Source organism: Typopeltis vanoorti, chromosome 5 (assembly GCF_054136105.1).
Source record: "Typopeltis vanoorti isolate ZY-2024b chromosome 5, IOZ_Tvanoo_1.0, whole genome shotgun sequence".
NCBI classification, from domain to species: Eukaryota; Metazoa; Arthropoda; class Arachnida; order Uropygi; family Thelyphonidae; genus Typopeltis; species Typopeltis vanoorti.
In genome coordinates, this window is record NC_143553.1 from 8,890,843 (window position 1) to 8,908,869 (window position 18,027).

At 35.7% G+C, this 18,027-nt stretch overlaps 1 protein-coding gene across 1 annotated transcript in view; it reads right to left on the reverse strand.

Moving 5' to 3' along the window:
- Positions 1–18,027, reverse strand: part of LOC150106218 (glycine receptor subunit alpha-2-like) — a 321,484-nt gene that overhangs the window by 72,219 nt on the left and 231,238 nt on the right. The window contains exon 7 of the mRNA XM_090393043.1: positions 14,586–14,720. Within this exon, the coding sequence (XP_090249169.1) occupies positions 14,586–14,720 (135 nt within the window). The remainder of the gene's footprint in view (positions 1–14,585; positions 14,721–18,027) is intronic.

Genomic DNA, 18,027 nt, shown 5'->3' on the forward strand with positions numbered 1-18,027 from the left:
TAATGCAGCAAAGAAATTTTAAACTTAAAAGTGAAAATTATGAGGATTTGAAAGATGAAGAACTCAAAAACATTTTAAATGTATGTTATTCTGAAACATGGAGTATGGAAGAAGTTACGTGTCCATGGTTAGAAGGAAAAAAAGATAAGATCTTTAAATTTTATTTTGAAATATGAAATTAAAATTAATGATTTTAGAGATTTAGTGGAAATGGCTTTGACTGTAAAGTTACAAAACGAAATTTCCAGCATGGCCAAAAAAAGCCAAAACGTTTATGGCAACAATTGCAGTTTGCAGCGCTGAAGCCGAACGAGTTTTTGTGTGATGAATAACATCATAACGATGAAGAGATCTTCTCTCACTATAACATATTTCGGATTTAATGACAATATGTATAAATGGGAAACCCTTGAATGAATTTAATCTGAATTCCCTATGTCAAATCTTTTCTAGAAAATCATCGCTCGGCTATAGATCCTCCTAAAAGAACACAAGACGTGAAGGTGGAAATGAGGTGTGGCAGCTGTTGTCATAAGTATTTCCTTAAAGTAATAGTTTGTAAATGTTAACCTGTAAAGGAGAGAGTTTTTTTCTGGGTAAATGTACACCAGACAGTGAGTATTTTTGTTTGTTTTTTTCATGTAAAATCGTCTCATAGTTTCGAAAGTGATTTTATTAAATAAAATATTATAGTTAGTGTTACTACCATTTTACAAATAAGAATTCACTTTTGGTAGTCTCGTATAAATAAATAGGACTATAAAATAATGTCCCTTGATTGGTACCATTGATTATCACTTGAAGTTTAAAAACAAAAGAGAAATATAACATATTTCAATATTATTGTGTTTAGATAATATTTATGTATTATTTATAGATTGTTTGTCATAAAAACTTCTATCGCAAACAAAACGAATTTATTTTGTTTATAAACATCCCGCGTGCATCCATTAGCGTTCACAAATGAATGAACACTAATGGGAATGGATCACAAACATCCATTCCTGCCGTGGGAATGGATGTTTGTGATTGTTTCTGGAAATACTAGTGGTGGTGGTCGGCGATAGATGGCATTGGTGTAGTTGGTTTTTTTTTTTTGGCTGAACAATGCGAGCGAGCCCTTTGTTAAAATTCCATAGCTCACCACTGCCTATAGGAGTTGCCAAAAGGTGTGCCACCTTTTTATTAAATTACTCTGGATTTGGAGAAATATGTTGAAAGTTTATTTTTCACTTGGTTAGACTATAATAAATTTAGTTTAATCCTTTATCCAAGTGAGAGCAAACAAAGTTTGCGCCTGAAAATATCTTCAGGACTGGAGTAAGGTAGTACAACACCGGGCAACTCGTAGCAAAGTTGGACCAAGCTAATATCACTCCTATCTCAGTATCTCCCATAATGCAAAATACATCTCCTTGCGGATATGTATAATGTTATGCATTAAGGGAATGGCCACTAACCAAGTGAAAAATAAACTTTCAACATCTTTCTCTAAATCCAGAGTAATTTAATAAAAAGGTGGCACACCTTTTGGCAACTCCTATAGGTAAGGATGACCTCACCATTGCTTCTGCCTGGTATCTCCACTTCTGGGCCTGGCTCCCACTGAAGAGACATCAATAAAGGTCGAAACTAGTCTGGGTAGTGGTCCTTCCCTTAATGCATAACATTATACATATCCGCAAGGAGATGTGTTTTGCATTATGGGAGATACTGTGATAGGAGTGATGTTAGCTTGGTCCACCTTTGCTATGAGTTGCACGGTGTTTTACTACCTCACCCCAGTCCTGAAGATATTTTCAGGCGCAAACTTTGTTTGTTCACACTTGGATAAAGGATTAAACTAAATTTATTATAGTCTAACCAAGTGAAAAATAAACTTTCAAGTTTTATTTCCCTTTTTATATATGGGTACTATGTTGTTGAAATTTTTTTTTTTAACTTTGTTCTACTATAAATTAAAGATGCCAAGAAATTATATTCTTGGTTTTAATCCCATCTGTTCATTGCAAAGTAGAGGTTTTTCTGTCAACCCATTTCTGAATGCAAGCCCTGATCAACTTTCCCAAAATCTTCACCACCATTCCTGAGATACTGATTGGTCGATAATTGAATACATCGGTCTTTGCGTGATCTCTGTGCAATAGAATTACCATACATTCCTTCCACTTCTGCAGAACTTCCCTGTTCTGAGACTCAAATTATGTACCCTGACCAAAAGAATAGCCAGTTCAGCTAAACACTCTTTTAGCACACCCATGCTGATGTCCTTTATGTCCTTTCTATCTGATCCTCTTTTTTTCACCTCGGAACTAAATACTTGGTAACCAACATACATTCAATCTATTCTCAGAGAGAATACCACATACCTGTCATTACCTTGATGAATGGTAATTCGAAATACTTTTTTTGATAAAATTCAGCAAAGTCTGCAGACTAGTTGTCACCCATGACAAGATGAAACTAAATATTTACAGAATATAGGATTTCAAAGGCATCTAAGTAGGTAGGGACAATTATTTAAAACCAACTTATGGACTGTTACTTAAATACTTAGACTAGTACTTAAAACAATAATCTTCTTTGCTCAGCTATACTTATTAAATGTGACAGATGTCACTAGAGTCAAAGAAAAACAACCTGTGTAATTCTTTTCATCTAAGAGTCAATACAAAGAAATTATTACTTGAGCATCTCCATGGATATAATGTTTCATCACAGGAGGCCCACACTATTCATAAAATACCATTCACCGACAGAGTGCTCACACCCAAATCTGGCAACCCATTTTTCTCATTTGCTACTCTCTGGCCAAAAAAAATAATAAAAAACCCTTCTTACCCTTGCTAACCACACTCTTAGACAATTTCCAGAAGTAATCCATTGTTATCTTCTTTGGTGTACAGGTAATCCTCACATAATGCGGATGTTAGGTTCCATAAAAATACTGCGTTATATAAATCGTATTATGCGAGACTCAGCTTACATAGAAAAAGTTGGGTTATGTTCCGAAATCGTTTTCTTTTCTTTTCTTTTTTTTAATTATATTAACTACAATGACATATCCAACAAAAATATATATTTTTATTTAATTCAGGTAATTCATGTAAGTTAAGAAAACATATAAAGTATAAAACAAATACATAGTATAAACTTATAAATTACAAATTGTGCACAAACTTCATTGCACATAATGCATGAATGTTTTAGGCAAAATAAAATAAAGTGCATATTTTAATCGTCATCATTGTCTTCAAAACTAACATTTTGTAGATGTTCTTTATTTACAAGTGGCTGGACGTCGTCATGACTTGAAATCTCTTGGACATCATTTGTATAATTCTCATTGCTTATTTCGGCTGGTTTAGTTATCAAGAAGTCAGTAATAAGACCTTGCTTACCACTATACTGCAAATTTTTATTAAGTTCATAATATGGAGCTAAACAAATATCCAATTGTCTTGTGAATTTTCCAGAGCGCACCATTAAGGGTTCATTATCCGTAAAATATCTTCTTAACTTTCTTGCCAAGTTCAATCCTTCAGCTAATTTCTTTCAACAGAATTCTTTAATGGATTCAGGACAATCAGAATCTTCGGCAGAACTTTCCTTTTCCAGAACATTTGCTTCGACGTCATCTATTTATTGTACCAGTTCCTCCTCATTTAAATCTATTTCCCCATCAATTAATTCACTAATTTCGTTTTCAACCATCTCCCAAAAGCCCTCTAAGTGACCATTACTATAAGAATAAATTTTTTACATAAAAAATCATTTCATATTGTATGTAACTAACCCGAAAATAAAGTGCTCAGCTTGAGATTAACGCACTTATGATTTTTAATTCGCTTTCCTGGCAGAAAATGCAGACGATTTTCAACAATAAACACTTTATATGGTAAACAATTGACGTACATGTGTGCTAAAGGATATTTCCCCCTAACATAAATTTCCTACTTATAACTACATGCGCAATAAGGGCAGATGCAAATTTAATGAAGATAAAATTTGATTTTTAAGTCACGCGGCGAAAAATACATGAAAGATAAAGGGTTACTACAATTTGTAGACCGTGTTATATCGAAACCGCATTGTATAAGGACCATGTTATACGAGGGTTACCTGTATATGGAAAAATTTCTTTTAAATCAATCTTATAAAGTTAGTAACTTATGTTACTATCTGATCCTCTCTTTTTCACCTCTGAACTAAAAACTTGGTAACCCACAAACATTCAATCTATCCTTGAGAGAATTCCATATACCTGTCACTATCTTGTTGAAAGTTTTTTACCTTGGTTCTATTATACATTAAAGATACCAAGAAATTATATACATGGTTTTAATCCTTTACCCAAGGAAGCAAAACAATGTTTTACATGTTACATATATATGTCTGAGCTACTTGTATATAGAGGCTAATTACATCACCTGCCTTAGTATATATTCCATAATGCTAAGCACACACACACACCCTTTCGGATGTGCAAAATGCTATGCATAATGGGAAAGGCAACTGATGAGACCTCAAGAAAGGTCAAAACCGGTCTGGGCAGTGGCCCTTCCCAATTATGTAGAGCATTTGACCAGTGGTGTGCCATAGGGTTGTGTTCTTGAACCACTGCTGTTTAATTTGTTCATTAACGATATAGGGAAGGATCTGAGAGGAATGGTTCATTTGTTCGCTCATGACGCAAAGTTGGGTAGGGCAATAGTGAATGCAGAAGATGTCAAAATTTTGCAGGATTATTTGGATAGATTGGAGGTCTGGGCTAAGGAGAATGGATGTCAATTTAATGTGGCAAAATGTAAAGTTATGCATTTTGGGGTGAAAAGATTAGCAGCAGTATACCACATTGGTGGAACTGTACTCCAGGAGATTGATGAGACCAGGGACTTGGGAGTGTTGGTGGATAGGGAGATGAAGTTTAGAGGGCACATTGCAAAAGTAGATCAACTCATCAAATCACTTGGTTGTTGAAAAATACTTTGACGAGCAGAGACAAGCAAGTTATTGTTCCTCTGTATTGAGCCTTGATAAGACCCCATCTCGACTACTGTGCCCAGATTTGGTCACCTAGGTTTCTTCTCGATGGAAGAGGAGGTTAAAAGGATCCAGAGGCGAGTGACCAAGATGATAGCAGGTCTATGGAAAGAACCTTATGAGATAAGGTTGAAGATTTGTGGGTTGCAAAAATTGGTTGATAGGCAGAAAAGGGGAGATATGATTGAGACATTCTAATTGCTGAAGGGTTTCTACAGGATTAATTCAGAGGATATTTTTGAGAACAGGACTGGTGGTGGGAGGACTAGGGGACATCCATGGAAGCTGGGCAAGAGTGTAGTTAGTAAGGGTGTTAGAGCTAGGTTTTTTACTTTTAGAGTGGTGAATGAGTGAAATAAGCTGCCAGAGTCTGTTGTGGGTGCTATGACAGTGAATGAGTTCAAGGCAAAGTATGATAGATACTGTGTGAATGTCGAATAGTTGTGATGGACATGATGTTTAGGGCCTCCCTTGATGAGTCTAAGGACTCCTTGGAGTCGCCTGTAGTAATTTTTTTTTTTTTTTTTTTTTTTTTGTTCTTTCAAATATTTACATATGTACAATGATCATCTATTCAGTATATTATTTTACAAGGTTCAGCACTTTGTGCTATATATAATGAAATTTAAATAGTAATGATGATAACAGCTTTTTTTTATATAACAATCATAATAATAATTTACAATTATTATTGTTCAGAGTTACATAAGTTGTATAATATTACATGTTGTAGTTTACTATTTTTTTTTGTCAAGTTTGAAAAGGTGTGATTATACAACAGTATTTACACATTATTATTATTATTATTATTCAGGCCTCCATGGAGTCAAAAGAATCATTGTGGGAGGTTCTTCCTAAGAACATAAAGTCTGTCAAGACTCATCAAGGGGACTCATCACCTAAGAAACACAAAGTCTATCATACCACTCTTTAAACTCATTGACTGTTCTCGCTCCCACCACTCCATCAGGCAATGCATTCCACGGTTCAACCACCCTCCACGCAAAGAAACCACTCTTTACCCTCTTGCTCACAGTTTCCTTTCGTAACTTCCAGGGATAGCCTTTTGTCATCACTCCTTCCCGCTGTTCAACCAAGCGAAAGAACTCCCCAGTGTCAACCCTGTAACCACCTCTCAACAGTTTAAAAGTTTCAATCATATCACCTCTCCTTCTATCCACCAAACTCTGCAGTCCACATTCTCTCAGCCGATCCTCATAACTATGCTTGTACAGTCCTGAAACCATCTTTGTCATCCGTCTTTGTATCCTTTCCACAGTTAATTTATCCCCTTCAAATTCTGGGGACCAAATCTGAGAACAATAGTCCAAGTGTGGTCTGATTAGAGACTTATACAACGGAATGATAACCCTCTTATCTCTGCAGGTCAGTGTCCTTCTCATAATTGCAGCAATCCTCGGTGTTACCTTCACCACCTTTGCAATATGTCCCCTAAACTTCAGGTTTCTATCAATCATCAACTCCAGATCTCTTGTCTCCCCTACTTCCTCCAGTATAACTCCACCCATAGAGTATGCAGCATTCCATCGATGTTTCCCAAACCTCAAGACCTTACATTTTGCTGCATTAAACTGACACCCCCATTCATTTACCCATCTATCTAGCTTATTGAAATCCTCTTGCAGGGCTACCACATCTGCACTATTACTAATAATCCTTCCCAGCTTCGCATCATCTGCAAACAACTAAATATCCCCTTGCAATCCACTGGCAATGTCATTGATATAAAGGTTAAACAATATAGGTCCTAGTACTGAGCCCTGTGAGACCCCACTTGTAACCCTCTGCCTCCTTGAAACTGCTCCACCATACACAACTCTCTGATACCTATCAGACAGCCAATCTTGAATCCCGTTGACCAATCTGACATCCAGACCCATGTGCTGCAACTTAAATATCAGCTTATCATGTGGCACCCTGTCAAATGCCTTCGCTAAGTCTAAGAAATGGCAGATATGCCTTTCCCACATCTAATGCTCTTGTAACTTTATCATAAAAGGCTAGCATATTGCTAAAACAAGAACGCCCCTTTACAAATCCATGTTGACTCTCACATATAACATTACCCTCATCTGCCCAATGCTGAATACGGTCCTTCACTACTTTCTCCAAGATCTTACTAAATACTGATGACACATAAACTGGTCTATAATTAGACACTTCCAGTCTGTTACCACCCTTATGCAATGGCACTATCTTACCTTCCTTCCGTTCCATGGACACCCTTGCCGAAGCCAGACTTTCATTGAAAAGCCAGGTTAAAGGCACTCTCAGTTCCCTAGCACATTCTCTCAAAACTTGTGGTGGAATACCATCCAGTCCCACAGCTTTACTAACATCCATAGTACTCAGTAACTGAAACACACTCTCCTCCTGTACCTCTAAACCTCGAACCAGCCCTATCCTCCTAGCATTAAAACTGACTCCTCTAGGATGAAATATTCCAATAAAGTGTTCATTGAACAATTCCACTATGTCCTCTGCATCAGTCACTCTATTTCCATTTTTATCCCATAATATCATTCTTCCACAGTCATTTCTCCTCCTACTGGCCACATAGCTAAAAAATTCCCTAGGATTTTCTTTGGATCTTAGGGTCAATCTCCTCTCATATTCCAGTTTCGCTTTCCTTACCACACATATGCAATCTAAATGTTATATTTCCTTATTCTCACAAACATACAGTGTAAACTCATGATTTACATTTAAAAGAATTTTTTTTACATTGCATACATTTGTTACAGTTATTATATACATTACATGCATTTGTTTACATATGATACATTACTTACATTTGTTTACATGTGATATTTACATTACGTACATTGGTTTACATATAATACATACATTGGTTTTCATGTGATATGTACATTACATGCATTTGGTTACATATGATACATCTTGGATGAGAACTAATTTCTTTGCTTTCATCCTCTAAGCTTATATGTAAGCTTATCTGAGGATGACACCAGTTGGTTATTATGTATTTTTTTTATTTTTTTTTTTTTGCTGTGTTGGGAATGAAATCTATGATTGAGAAATTCGCACGCGTGCACTCACACACACATATGCACGCACACACCCACAATAACTTGGAATGCATTGATGCATCACTGAACTGGAAGCCTAAACGAATATATTGTGTTTCATTAAGTTTGTATGGTATTTTGGGTGCATGTTTCTTGTTCATAGTATGTCCTTAGAGCTCTTTTCAGGCTATTGTAGTTTGTAAGGTTTCTGTATTCAAAAGATAATTTGTTTATCAGGTCTGGGATGTAGAAGTTTCGCGTGGCCTTTCCGTAGTGATTACTGTATTTATATGTGATATAATTAGTAGGCTGAGGTCTTGTTATACGGTATGTATTTCTAACTGTTCTGAAGTTGGCATCGAAATAATGTTTTAGCAAGGCTGCATAGTGACATAAATGTTTTGCTGTCAGTATTTTGTGTTCTGACATTGCAATGTTTATAAGGTCGTGATTTTCTCTTTGTTCCCAAAAGATCAGTTTTGTCATTTTGTACTGTAGCGACATTAATCTATTTAATTTGTAGGGTGCACAGAAAGCGTACGTTATTATTGCATATCTTAGTATATTTTGGCATAGTGCGTTGTATATTAGTGTTTTTAGGCATATTGGAACTATGTCTTTTAACCTGTAGAGTTTGCCACTTATTGTTCGGAGTTTGTTGTGTAGATGGTTTATGTGGCTATTCCAGTTCATATCTGCATCGAAGTAAATTCCAAGGTATCGTATTGTTTCAACCTGAGTGATTGTAGTGGTTTTGCTGTTCTGTGTGTTTTTTATGTTGGAAAGTGAATGTTGGATGGTTATATATTTGTTATCAACTGGTCGAGTCAGTGGATTTCTGAATATCATTAATTTTGTCTTTTCTGAGTTTAGGTGTATGGAGTTTTTCGTGAGCCAGTCTATGATCAGATTTATATCATGTTGCATATTTGTTTGGGCTATGCTTGCGTTATTATGGATGGATATTATTGCTGTATCGTCTGCGTATTGGAATATCTTACCTTTGAGTGGTAACTGATTAATATCGTGCGTGTAAATGTTGAATAGAGTTGGGGGAGAGTACAGCTCCCTGTGGCACTCCACAGGTTACTGGTAGCTCTCTGCTTCGGTTTGACCCAATACGTATGATATGCTTTCTATTTTGGAGGTAGTTTGTAAACCACCTGTGAAGAGGCCCGTCTATTCCAACATGCCTGAGCTTTTCTAACAAGGTTTGATGTGTAAGTGTATTGAATGCTTTAGTTAGATCTATAAAGACTACCATGGCAATTTTGTTTTTGTCTAAGGCAGTATTAATTACATCTATAAAGTCTTCCAAGAGGGATGTTGTTCCCTTATTTTTCTGAAAACCATATTGTGTTTTGGGGATAATATGAAAGATCACGGTGTATGCTGTGAGTTTCTTCAGTATGATCCGCTCCATAATTTGATTGATAATTGGTAATGTTGCTATGGGTCTGTAATTGCTGATTAAATTTCTTTTTCCTCCCTTGTATATGGGTGTGATTATGGCTTTAGCATACTTGGTATCTGTCCTGTTTTAAATATTTTATTTATTAGTTTTAGTAGGATAGGACTTAAACTAGTTGCATGTTGCTTTATATCTTTAGGTCTGATACCATCTATTCCTGGGCCTTTGTTTGGTTTGATTTGATGTATTGCTGAGAGAAGTTCTGCTTCTTTTATGGTTGGGAACCATAATGTCTGTTTTGATTGTGGCCATAGTTTCGGAGGCAGTGGTGTTGGGAACAAAATCTAGCATCTCATTGATCAGATGCCAGGTTTGTTTCATGTTGTTTTGTGCGGAGGTTAGTTTGTCTCTGTAGTAGCTTCTTTTTGCATTTCTGATTTGTGTTGTGAGGCGATTCCTTGTTATCTTATATTCAGTTTTTAAAGCTGTGTTATTTGGATATTGCTTTAATTCTTTCATAAAGCATCCTTTCTGTGTATTTCTAGGATTAAATTTTGTGTTATCCAAGGATTTTGTGTTGTTTTTGAACGAATTTGGACTTTCTTTGTAGCTTTCTTATATATTTTCTCCAGTGTGAGTTTAATGTTGTTGTATAAGGTATCTGCTGAATCTGATGCCAGGTGTTCCCAGTCTGTTTTTCTTATTTCGTGGTTGACTATTTCTTCGTCTATTATTATTTTCTGTCACTTTTCTTCTGTGGGACATTGCATGGATATTATCTTGGTGTGCAGGTTTAGAGCGGTGAAGTAATGGTCTGCTACTTTGCACTTTATGACTGATGCAGTGTAACTATTTGGTGGAGCTTGGGCGTTTATATGATCTAGACAGGAGGCAGTGATAGTATTTCCGAATATTTCTTCTCTAGTACATGATGTTATTGTTGGTATTAGATTATACATGGATAGTGTGTCTAGGTATTGTACAGTGTTGTTCTGGTTTTCATTTGCAATATTTATGTTTATGTCGCCAATTATCATTAGGTGTTAGGTTGAACATATTTCTTGGCTTGAAAGCCAGCAATTGAGTTCGTGCAAGAATTTTATCATGTTTAGGTTTGGTGGCCTGTAAATAGCATTTATTATTATGGGATGCTGTGTATTTGCGGTATTAATGATTTCGAGGCAGAGGGTTTCAGCATGCTCAAACTGATAGGCCGTTTCTTTTGCTGTTAATTTTTGTTTGATAAATATTAATATTCCACCCCCCTCTTTTTGTTTGGTGGCATGATCTATGTTGTTGGAAGCCTGGGATTTGGAAAGCAGTCGCTTCGTCATTAGTTATGGATACTTCTGTAAGAATCAATATATCAATAATATCAGTGTAATTCCTCAGATAAGCCTGTAATAATAACCAATGTTTTCAGATGCTTCTGATGTTAATATGCAAGATTGAGAGACCTCTCGCATGTACTGTGTTTTGTTTCCATGCATCAAGCGATTCGAAAGTACAATTACTGATGTATTCTGGTGTAATTACATCTATCTGATGGTTCACATTCATTTTTGTTGTGTTCAGATCTTCTTATTGAACTAAGTTGGAGTCTTTTGTTTCACTCTGACATCCTGTCTATATCTTCTAATAATAATAATAATAATAATAATAAAATTTTACACATCTGAAAGGGTGTGTGCTTTGCATTATGGGATAAATACTAAGGCAAGGGGTGTGAAGTCATTAGCCTCTATATACAAGTAGCTCAGATGTGAATATATTTTATGCTCTAAAAATTGTTTTGCTTTCTTGGATTAAAACCAAGCATATAATTTCTTGGCATCTTTAGTGTATAGTACAGCCAAGATAAAAAAAAACAAAAAAACCTTCAACCCATAATGAAGCACACATCTTTTGAGATGTGTAAATTGCTATGCATAATGGGAAGTGTCACTACCCAGACCTCAAACCCTGGAGAGATACCAAGGTTGAAGTAATGCAGAAGGCATATATATCTCATATTAACCCATCAGTGCCATGTATGGGGTTTAGGTAAGGATTGAGGATGAACAAGTTTATTAACATTTTTCTTGAAGGGTTACAAGTTGTAGTTGTTTGGGAATACTTAATGAGATAGGCTGTTCCAGAAGTAGATGGAATAAATAAAAGAGGAAGACGAGAAGCAGATTCAGTGTGTTTGCTGTTGCAGTGAAAAAGGATGCTAAGCAGTTGCTGTTCTTGACTTAACAGGACCAAAAGAAAGTGGAGGAATGCTGGTTGTCAGTTCAGTGGAGCAGTGGCCATGGAAGTACCTGTAGAACAGACACAGGGTTGAAACAGTGCATCTATGAGATAGAGTATATCAGTCTGTAAGGTAGGCACGAGATCATCTATGAGCCAAATGGCTCTACTCTCTAAAAATTCTCAATGTTGCCGATTTTTAGGGAGGATTTAGATGAACCACCCAAACATGGCAGCAGGAGTCTAAGTATGCACAGATTTGGGATTTGTAAGGAGTTAAGAGAGATTAGAGATAAGAAAGTTGTAAAATCAGGCCTACAGAATGTTGATTATGAGAATAGACTGAATGAATATAATCAACCAAAGTTTGGGGTATAGAAGATGATATGACTAAGACATTTGTTGTTGAGTGCTATTTACCAGAACGGTACTGGAGAGATTTTTTGTATGACAGAAACAAGGGGATGAAGAAACTTTTAAGAAATACCAAAATACATCAGGACTATGCAACACAGGTTTATGATGAGAGATTGAGAACATATAACCTTCAAGGTTTGGTAAAATACTGAGACATTTAAGTTGTTGAAAGATAATTACCAATTAGACACTATGAAGATTTTTTAAAGGGAGAGGGGACCATCTCTGAAAGGTGTGCAAGGGAGGTGAGTAAGGGGATGAGCAGTACATGTTAATCATAGAGAATGGATGATGAATGGAACAAATAGCCTGAAATAGTGGCAAACACTAAATGCGTTCAAAGATTGTATAATAGACACTTTGTTTGGTCCTACCACAGATCTCAATTAAATGAGCCTCATGACTTCATGGAGGTCTAGTGATAATAATACTTTAAAAACATAGAAAAAATATCTGAAAAAATAGTCAAAGTGCTAACAGACATAATTTTCACACAACTTTTAAACCACACAAACTGACAACACTTCTATTCCCCTACAGCTAAACTCCATTCATTAACCACCTATCCATCTAAAATGAAATACATCAACAATTTTATGCTTTGTATGGATTTTGTTTTTCAATGTATTCAAATATAATTTCAATGGACACTTTGTACATCCATGATTGATGTGTAAATACATCATAGCTAATATGAAGATTAATGGACAAACAGGAAGATCTGTTAACATTCTATTTAAAGAATATAAGAAATACCTATGTTACTATCATTATGGCACGTCAAAAGAGGCAGACCATGTGTTGGACATCCCCTTCCACAAGATTAATTATTATTATTACGTGACACCTCTAGCGAGTCCAAAGACTCATCGAGGGAGGACACCTACTCTACAGTTCTCTGTCTCCACCAACTACAACTAACTGCAACTACACCAATGCCATTTACTGCCTGCTACCACAACTTGAATTTCCACAGACAATCACAAACACCTATGGCAGGATTCGAACCCACAGCCTTTTGGTTGGAGAGCAGATAAGCTAATTGCTCGGCCAATCAGGCTGGCTTTGGATTGCTTATGACAAAGGATGCATATATCTCACCTTCGAAAAGAGACCATTGTGGAAAAACTGAATTTGCAAGAAAATGTGATGGACTGCATGTAATGTTGATCTTTACAGTAGTAGACATGTTCAACAAATTCGACAGGAGAGATGGCCCAAGTGAGCGATGAATCGATCACCACCAGAAAGACGGAAGGGAGGATGATCGTAATAAAACTTCTTTGTTAATTTACAAAAATTATCTTATGTAAATTGTACAGAAGCAGTTAAAAGTCAAAGAGACTACATTGTGGTCAGCATCAGCAAAAAAATTTGGAAGACAAATCTTAGAAGATAAGTTTTTTTTTTGTGTGTGTGTGTTATGAAGTCGATAGAAACATTTGGCAGGAAACCAAGGAGCTGATACTCTAAATGATAGCAGAGAGTATATGGGAAAAAAGGATTAACACTGAATGCAAAGCAGAAGAGTTGTATAAGATATGTAGAGATGGATTGCTTACACCGAAGGATGTGTATATCTCACCTTCAAAAAGTTTGGAAAGAGACCATTGTGGAAAGATTGAATTCAGAAGAAAATGTGGTGGACTGCATGTAATGTTGATCTTTACAGGTATGGACATGTTCAACATATTTGACAGGAGAGATGGCCCAAATGAGCAATGAAATGATAACCACCAGAAAGACAGAAGAGAGGACAATCTTGATTTACATGGAGAGGCGTTATAGAGGCAATGTGAGTTAGAAGGGATAAAGTATTGGTTCTTCTGATAATTACAATTTGAACTGTTCCCATAATTTTTTTCCCTAATGCAGCATGTGTTCCTATAAACCTTCATAATAGGCAACAGGAGTTACTTTTATTATTATTACTACTATTAATATTATTACGTGAAACCTCCAGGGAGTCCAAAGACTCATCAAGGGACCGCAGCTACTCTACAATTCTCTGTCTCCACCACTCATATCTACCAACTACATCTAACTGCAACTACACCAATGCCATCTTCTGCCCATCACCAGTAATATTTCCACAGACAATCACAAACATCCATGCCCATGGCAGGATTCGAACCCACAGCCTTTTGGATGGAGAGCAGATACACTAACCACTCAACCAACCAGGCCAGCAATTTAGATTACATTCATGAAAAAATGGCATATTTGGCTTTCATTCCAAAGTATAAGTTATCAGATATCTGAAGCACTTAGAATAGTAACATAAGCTATTTAGTTAATATTTATATCAACTGGATATTGTGAAATCTGAGGCATGATCCTTCTCCTCCACTACACAAAAGTACAGTCTCTTTTGAAATGTGATCTTTTTTAAATATTTGATCTTTTTGAATATTCTGTTGAAGAAAACTTACCAGTAGAATATTCTAGAGTACAGTCTTCTGTAGCATTGTCCACAATATCTAGCTGAGGTAGTTCAATATCAGCACTGACCACCAGAGGAGTAGTACCATTCCAGCGAAAAACCAGGTCATCAGTTGTATGCGACACTAAGAAAGGATTCAAACTTTGATCAGAATAGCATTTGTTCTAATGATTCTATTGTTTTGCATAATACATTCAATATCTAGAATTACTGCGCATTCTTCATTAGGAAACAATTGATTAATAGTACCATCAGTTTCACCAATCACCCTAAGAATAGCTTTTTCAAAGACAACACAATAGGCAAAAGACATTTTTGAAAAACATTGCACTTAAAAGTAACTAAACTAATCTTATAATGGAAATTATACCAAATAACAGTCTTATGGAATTGCGATGTTCAACTATTGAAAAAAAAAAAAAAAAAACCTGTGTGATTACAATATTCATAACTAATGAGAGTGCAAGTTAACTACTATTGGGAACTTGTCTGACATAGATTCCTATAATCAATATACAAAGTACTCCATTTTGTAATAAAAAGTTTATACATAAAAGATTTTGTTTTCAGATTATTTCTTCCAACCAAATACTCCAAGTTGTTGTTTTTTTTAATGTATGTATTCTGTGCAGCACTAGCAGTGTAAGTCTTGGGTAGGTCTTAAAACAAATGGAAAAGTTTGGATGTATTCATAGGAAGATCTTTTAACATTCCACTGGAAGAATATAAGAAATGCATATACTACTATCATTATGGCCAGTCAAGAGTGGCAGGGCATGTGTTGGGCACCTCCCCTGCATGGAGAAAATGGTATGGTATAAGAACAACTGCTGCAGAGGATATAATTGTGGTCTTTAATCAGCAGTTCATAAAGATTTTTCATTCTTGTGAACAGTGCTGTAAACTAGTTTTTCATGGGCCCTGTGCAAGATTTTATTTTTTTGCCCCCCCCCACCTCTTTTTTCTGGAAAAAAAATAAAAAAAAACAAATACGATAGAAATAGATTGATTAATTTTTAATTTTAACCAAAAATGTTATAGAATCAGCCCACTTGGTGACAAAATTTAAAATTTGAAAATGAAAATATAATACTGATTACCACTAGACCTGCATGAAGTCATGAGACTCATTTAATTGAGATCTGTGGTAGGACCAACAAAGTATCTATTATACAATCTTTGAACACATTTAGTGTTTGCACTCTCCCCCACTATTTCAGGCTATTTGTTCCATTCAGCATCCATTCTCTATGATGAACATGTACTGCTCATCCATCCACTTACTCACCTCCCTTGCACACTTTTCCTACAGGATTAATAGCAGAAATTGAGGAGAAAAAAAAAAAAAGAAAGAAAAAAAAAATATATATATGGAAACAGTTCAAAACTGTAATGATCAGAAGAACCAGTACCCTATCACCCTCTAGGATTTAAAGTAGCTTAAGTTGCTGAGACAAGTGTGTAAAATGATTATCTTTCAAATTTTTGGTAATTTAATGCATCCATATTTGACAGCCAGTAGGAGATATAAAAAAACATCAACAAAAATGTAATCAGGAGGACATAATAATAATTGGGGCTGAAAAATGCCCCAAGAAACCAGAAATATGAAAAAGCAACTAGAATAGTGATCTAGCAGCCTTTTGTAGGTAGTGATCTGAAATACTCAAATAAGGAGGTATAAAAATGTTACTGCAGTTATATTACATAACTCAAAAGGCCTAATCAGAAAGTTTCTAGACAATTGAAGTAGAGATCTCATAGTCTTCTTCTTCTCTTTAATGATATGGCATTTGACTGTTCCGGCTTCACTTGTCTTCCTCTTTCCCTTTAGTCTGTAATTATCCACTTCTTTTGGTAGTCAACATCTTTCTATTCTAAATAGAGGCACTTTTCATTTCTCTCTATATTCCTTCATCTTTTCATTTGCATTGTAAATATCTAGTTCTCTTCTCATATCTTTATTTCTTATACGGTCCAATTTTGTGCATCCTTTAACTGTTCTTGAAATTCTCATTTCTGCAGTTTGCAGTTTATTTTCATCTTTTTTTTTAACAGTCCATATTTCTGAACCATATAACTGAGTGGGAGTAGCCATCACTTTATAAAATTCTAGTTGAGTTTGTCATATTTTTTTATTCAGTGTCTTTCAATTTTCCAGAGATTGTCTGAAATTTCTTTATTTCTTCATCTTTTACATATGTTATTATGCAGACTAAATAATTAAACTGTGTCAACCTGTTCTGTTATTATTATTGTTATCCTATCACCCCAGTGAGTCAAACATTCATCTAAGAATTCCCTTTATCATACACACAACTCATCATACCGTACCTTAAACACATTCAAATTCTCTCCCTTCATTCAAAATTCACTCCCTTGCACAGCCTCCTTAGGGATGACCTCTTGTTCACTCCTGATCTCCTGCCATTTTATGAAAAAAAACTGATTCTATAACAACCCTTTATCAACTTATAAGGGGTTATTATAGGATCAATATGGATCAAGAGGGATGACATGTCTCTATCATATCATCCCTCTTCCTCTTATCCACTAGACTCTGTAAATTGCATTTTCTCATCCTTTCCTCATATTCGACATTCCAGAGATCAGAAACTACCTTAGTCAGTCATCTCTGGACCCTTTCCAACATCTCTTCATCCTTTTGAAACCAGGTGACCAAATCTGTGCACAGTAGTCCATCTGTGGCCTAATCAAAGCCTTATACAATGGAACAAGAATCTCCTTGTTTCTACAAGTCTGTATCCCCCTCATCATTCCCAGAATTGTTGGGAAGTTTTTTCACTTGATTATACAATAAATTAAGATTACCAAGAAATTATATACTTGGTTTAATCCTTTATCCAAGTGTAAGCAAATAAAGTTTGCACCTGAAGTATTTTCAGGACTGGGGCAACTCATGGTGGTATGACTTCACATCACTTGCCTTAGTATCCCATAATGCAAAGCACATCTCCTTGAGGACATGTATAATGCTATGCATTATGGGAAGGGTTTTCGACCTTTACTGAGGTCTCTTCAGTGGGAGTCAGACCCAGAGGTGATAATAAGGTTGAAGTAATGCAGTTTGTTTGCTGACACTTGGATAAAGGATTAAACCAAGTATATAATTTCTTGGTATCTTTAATTTATACTATGACCGAGTGAAAAAACTTCCAACAACATTTCTCTAATCCAAAGTAATTTAATAAGTTGTGATACCTTTTGGCAACTGATATATGGAAATATGACTTCTGCATTGCTTCAGATTCTCATTGATGTCACATTTAAAAGCAGTGTCGTAACTAAGAAGGTGCACGGGCCCAGGAAGAAGGGGGGCCTGAAATGGGGTATCAAAAAATAATCAGTATTATATTTTCATTTTCAAATTTTGCCACCAAGTGGGCTGATTGTGTAACATTTTTGGTTAA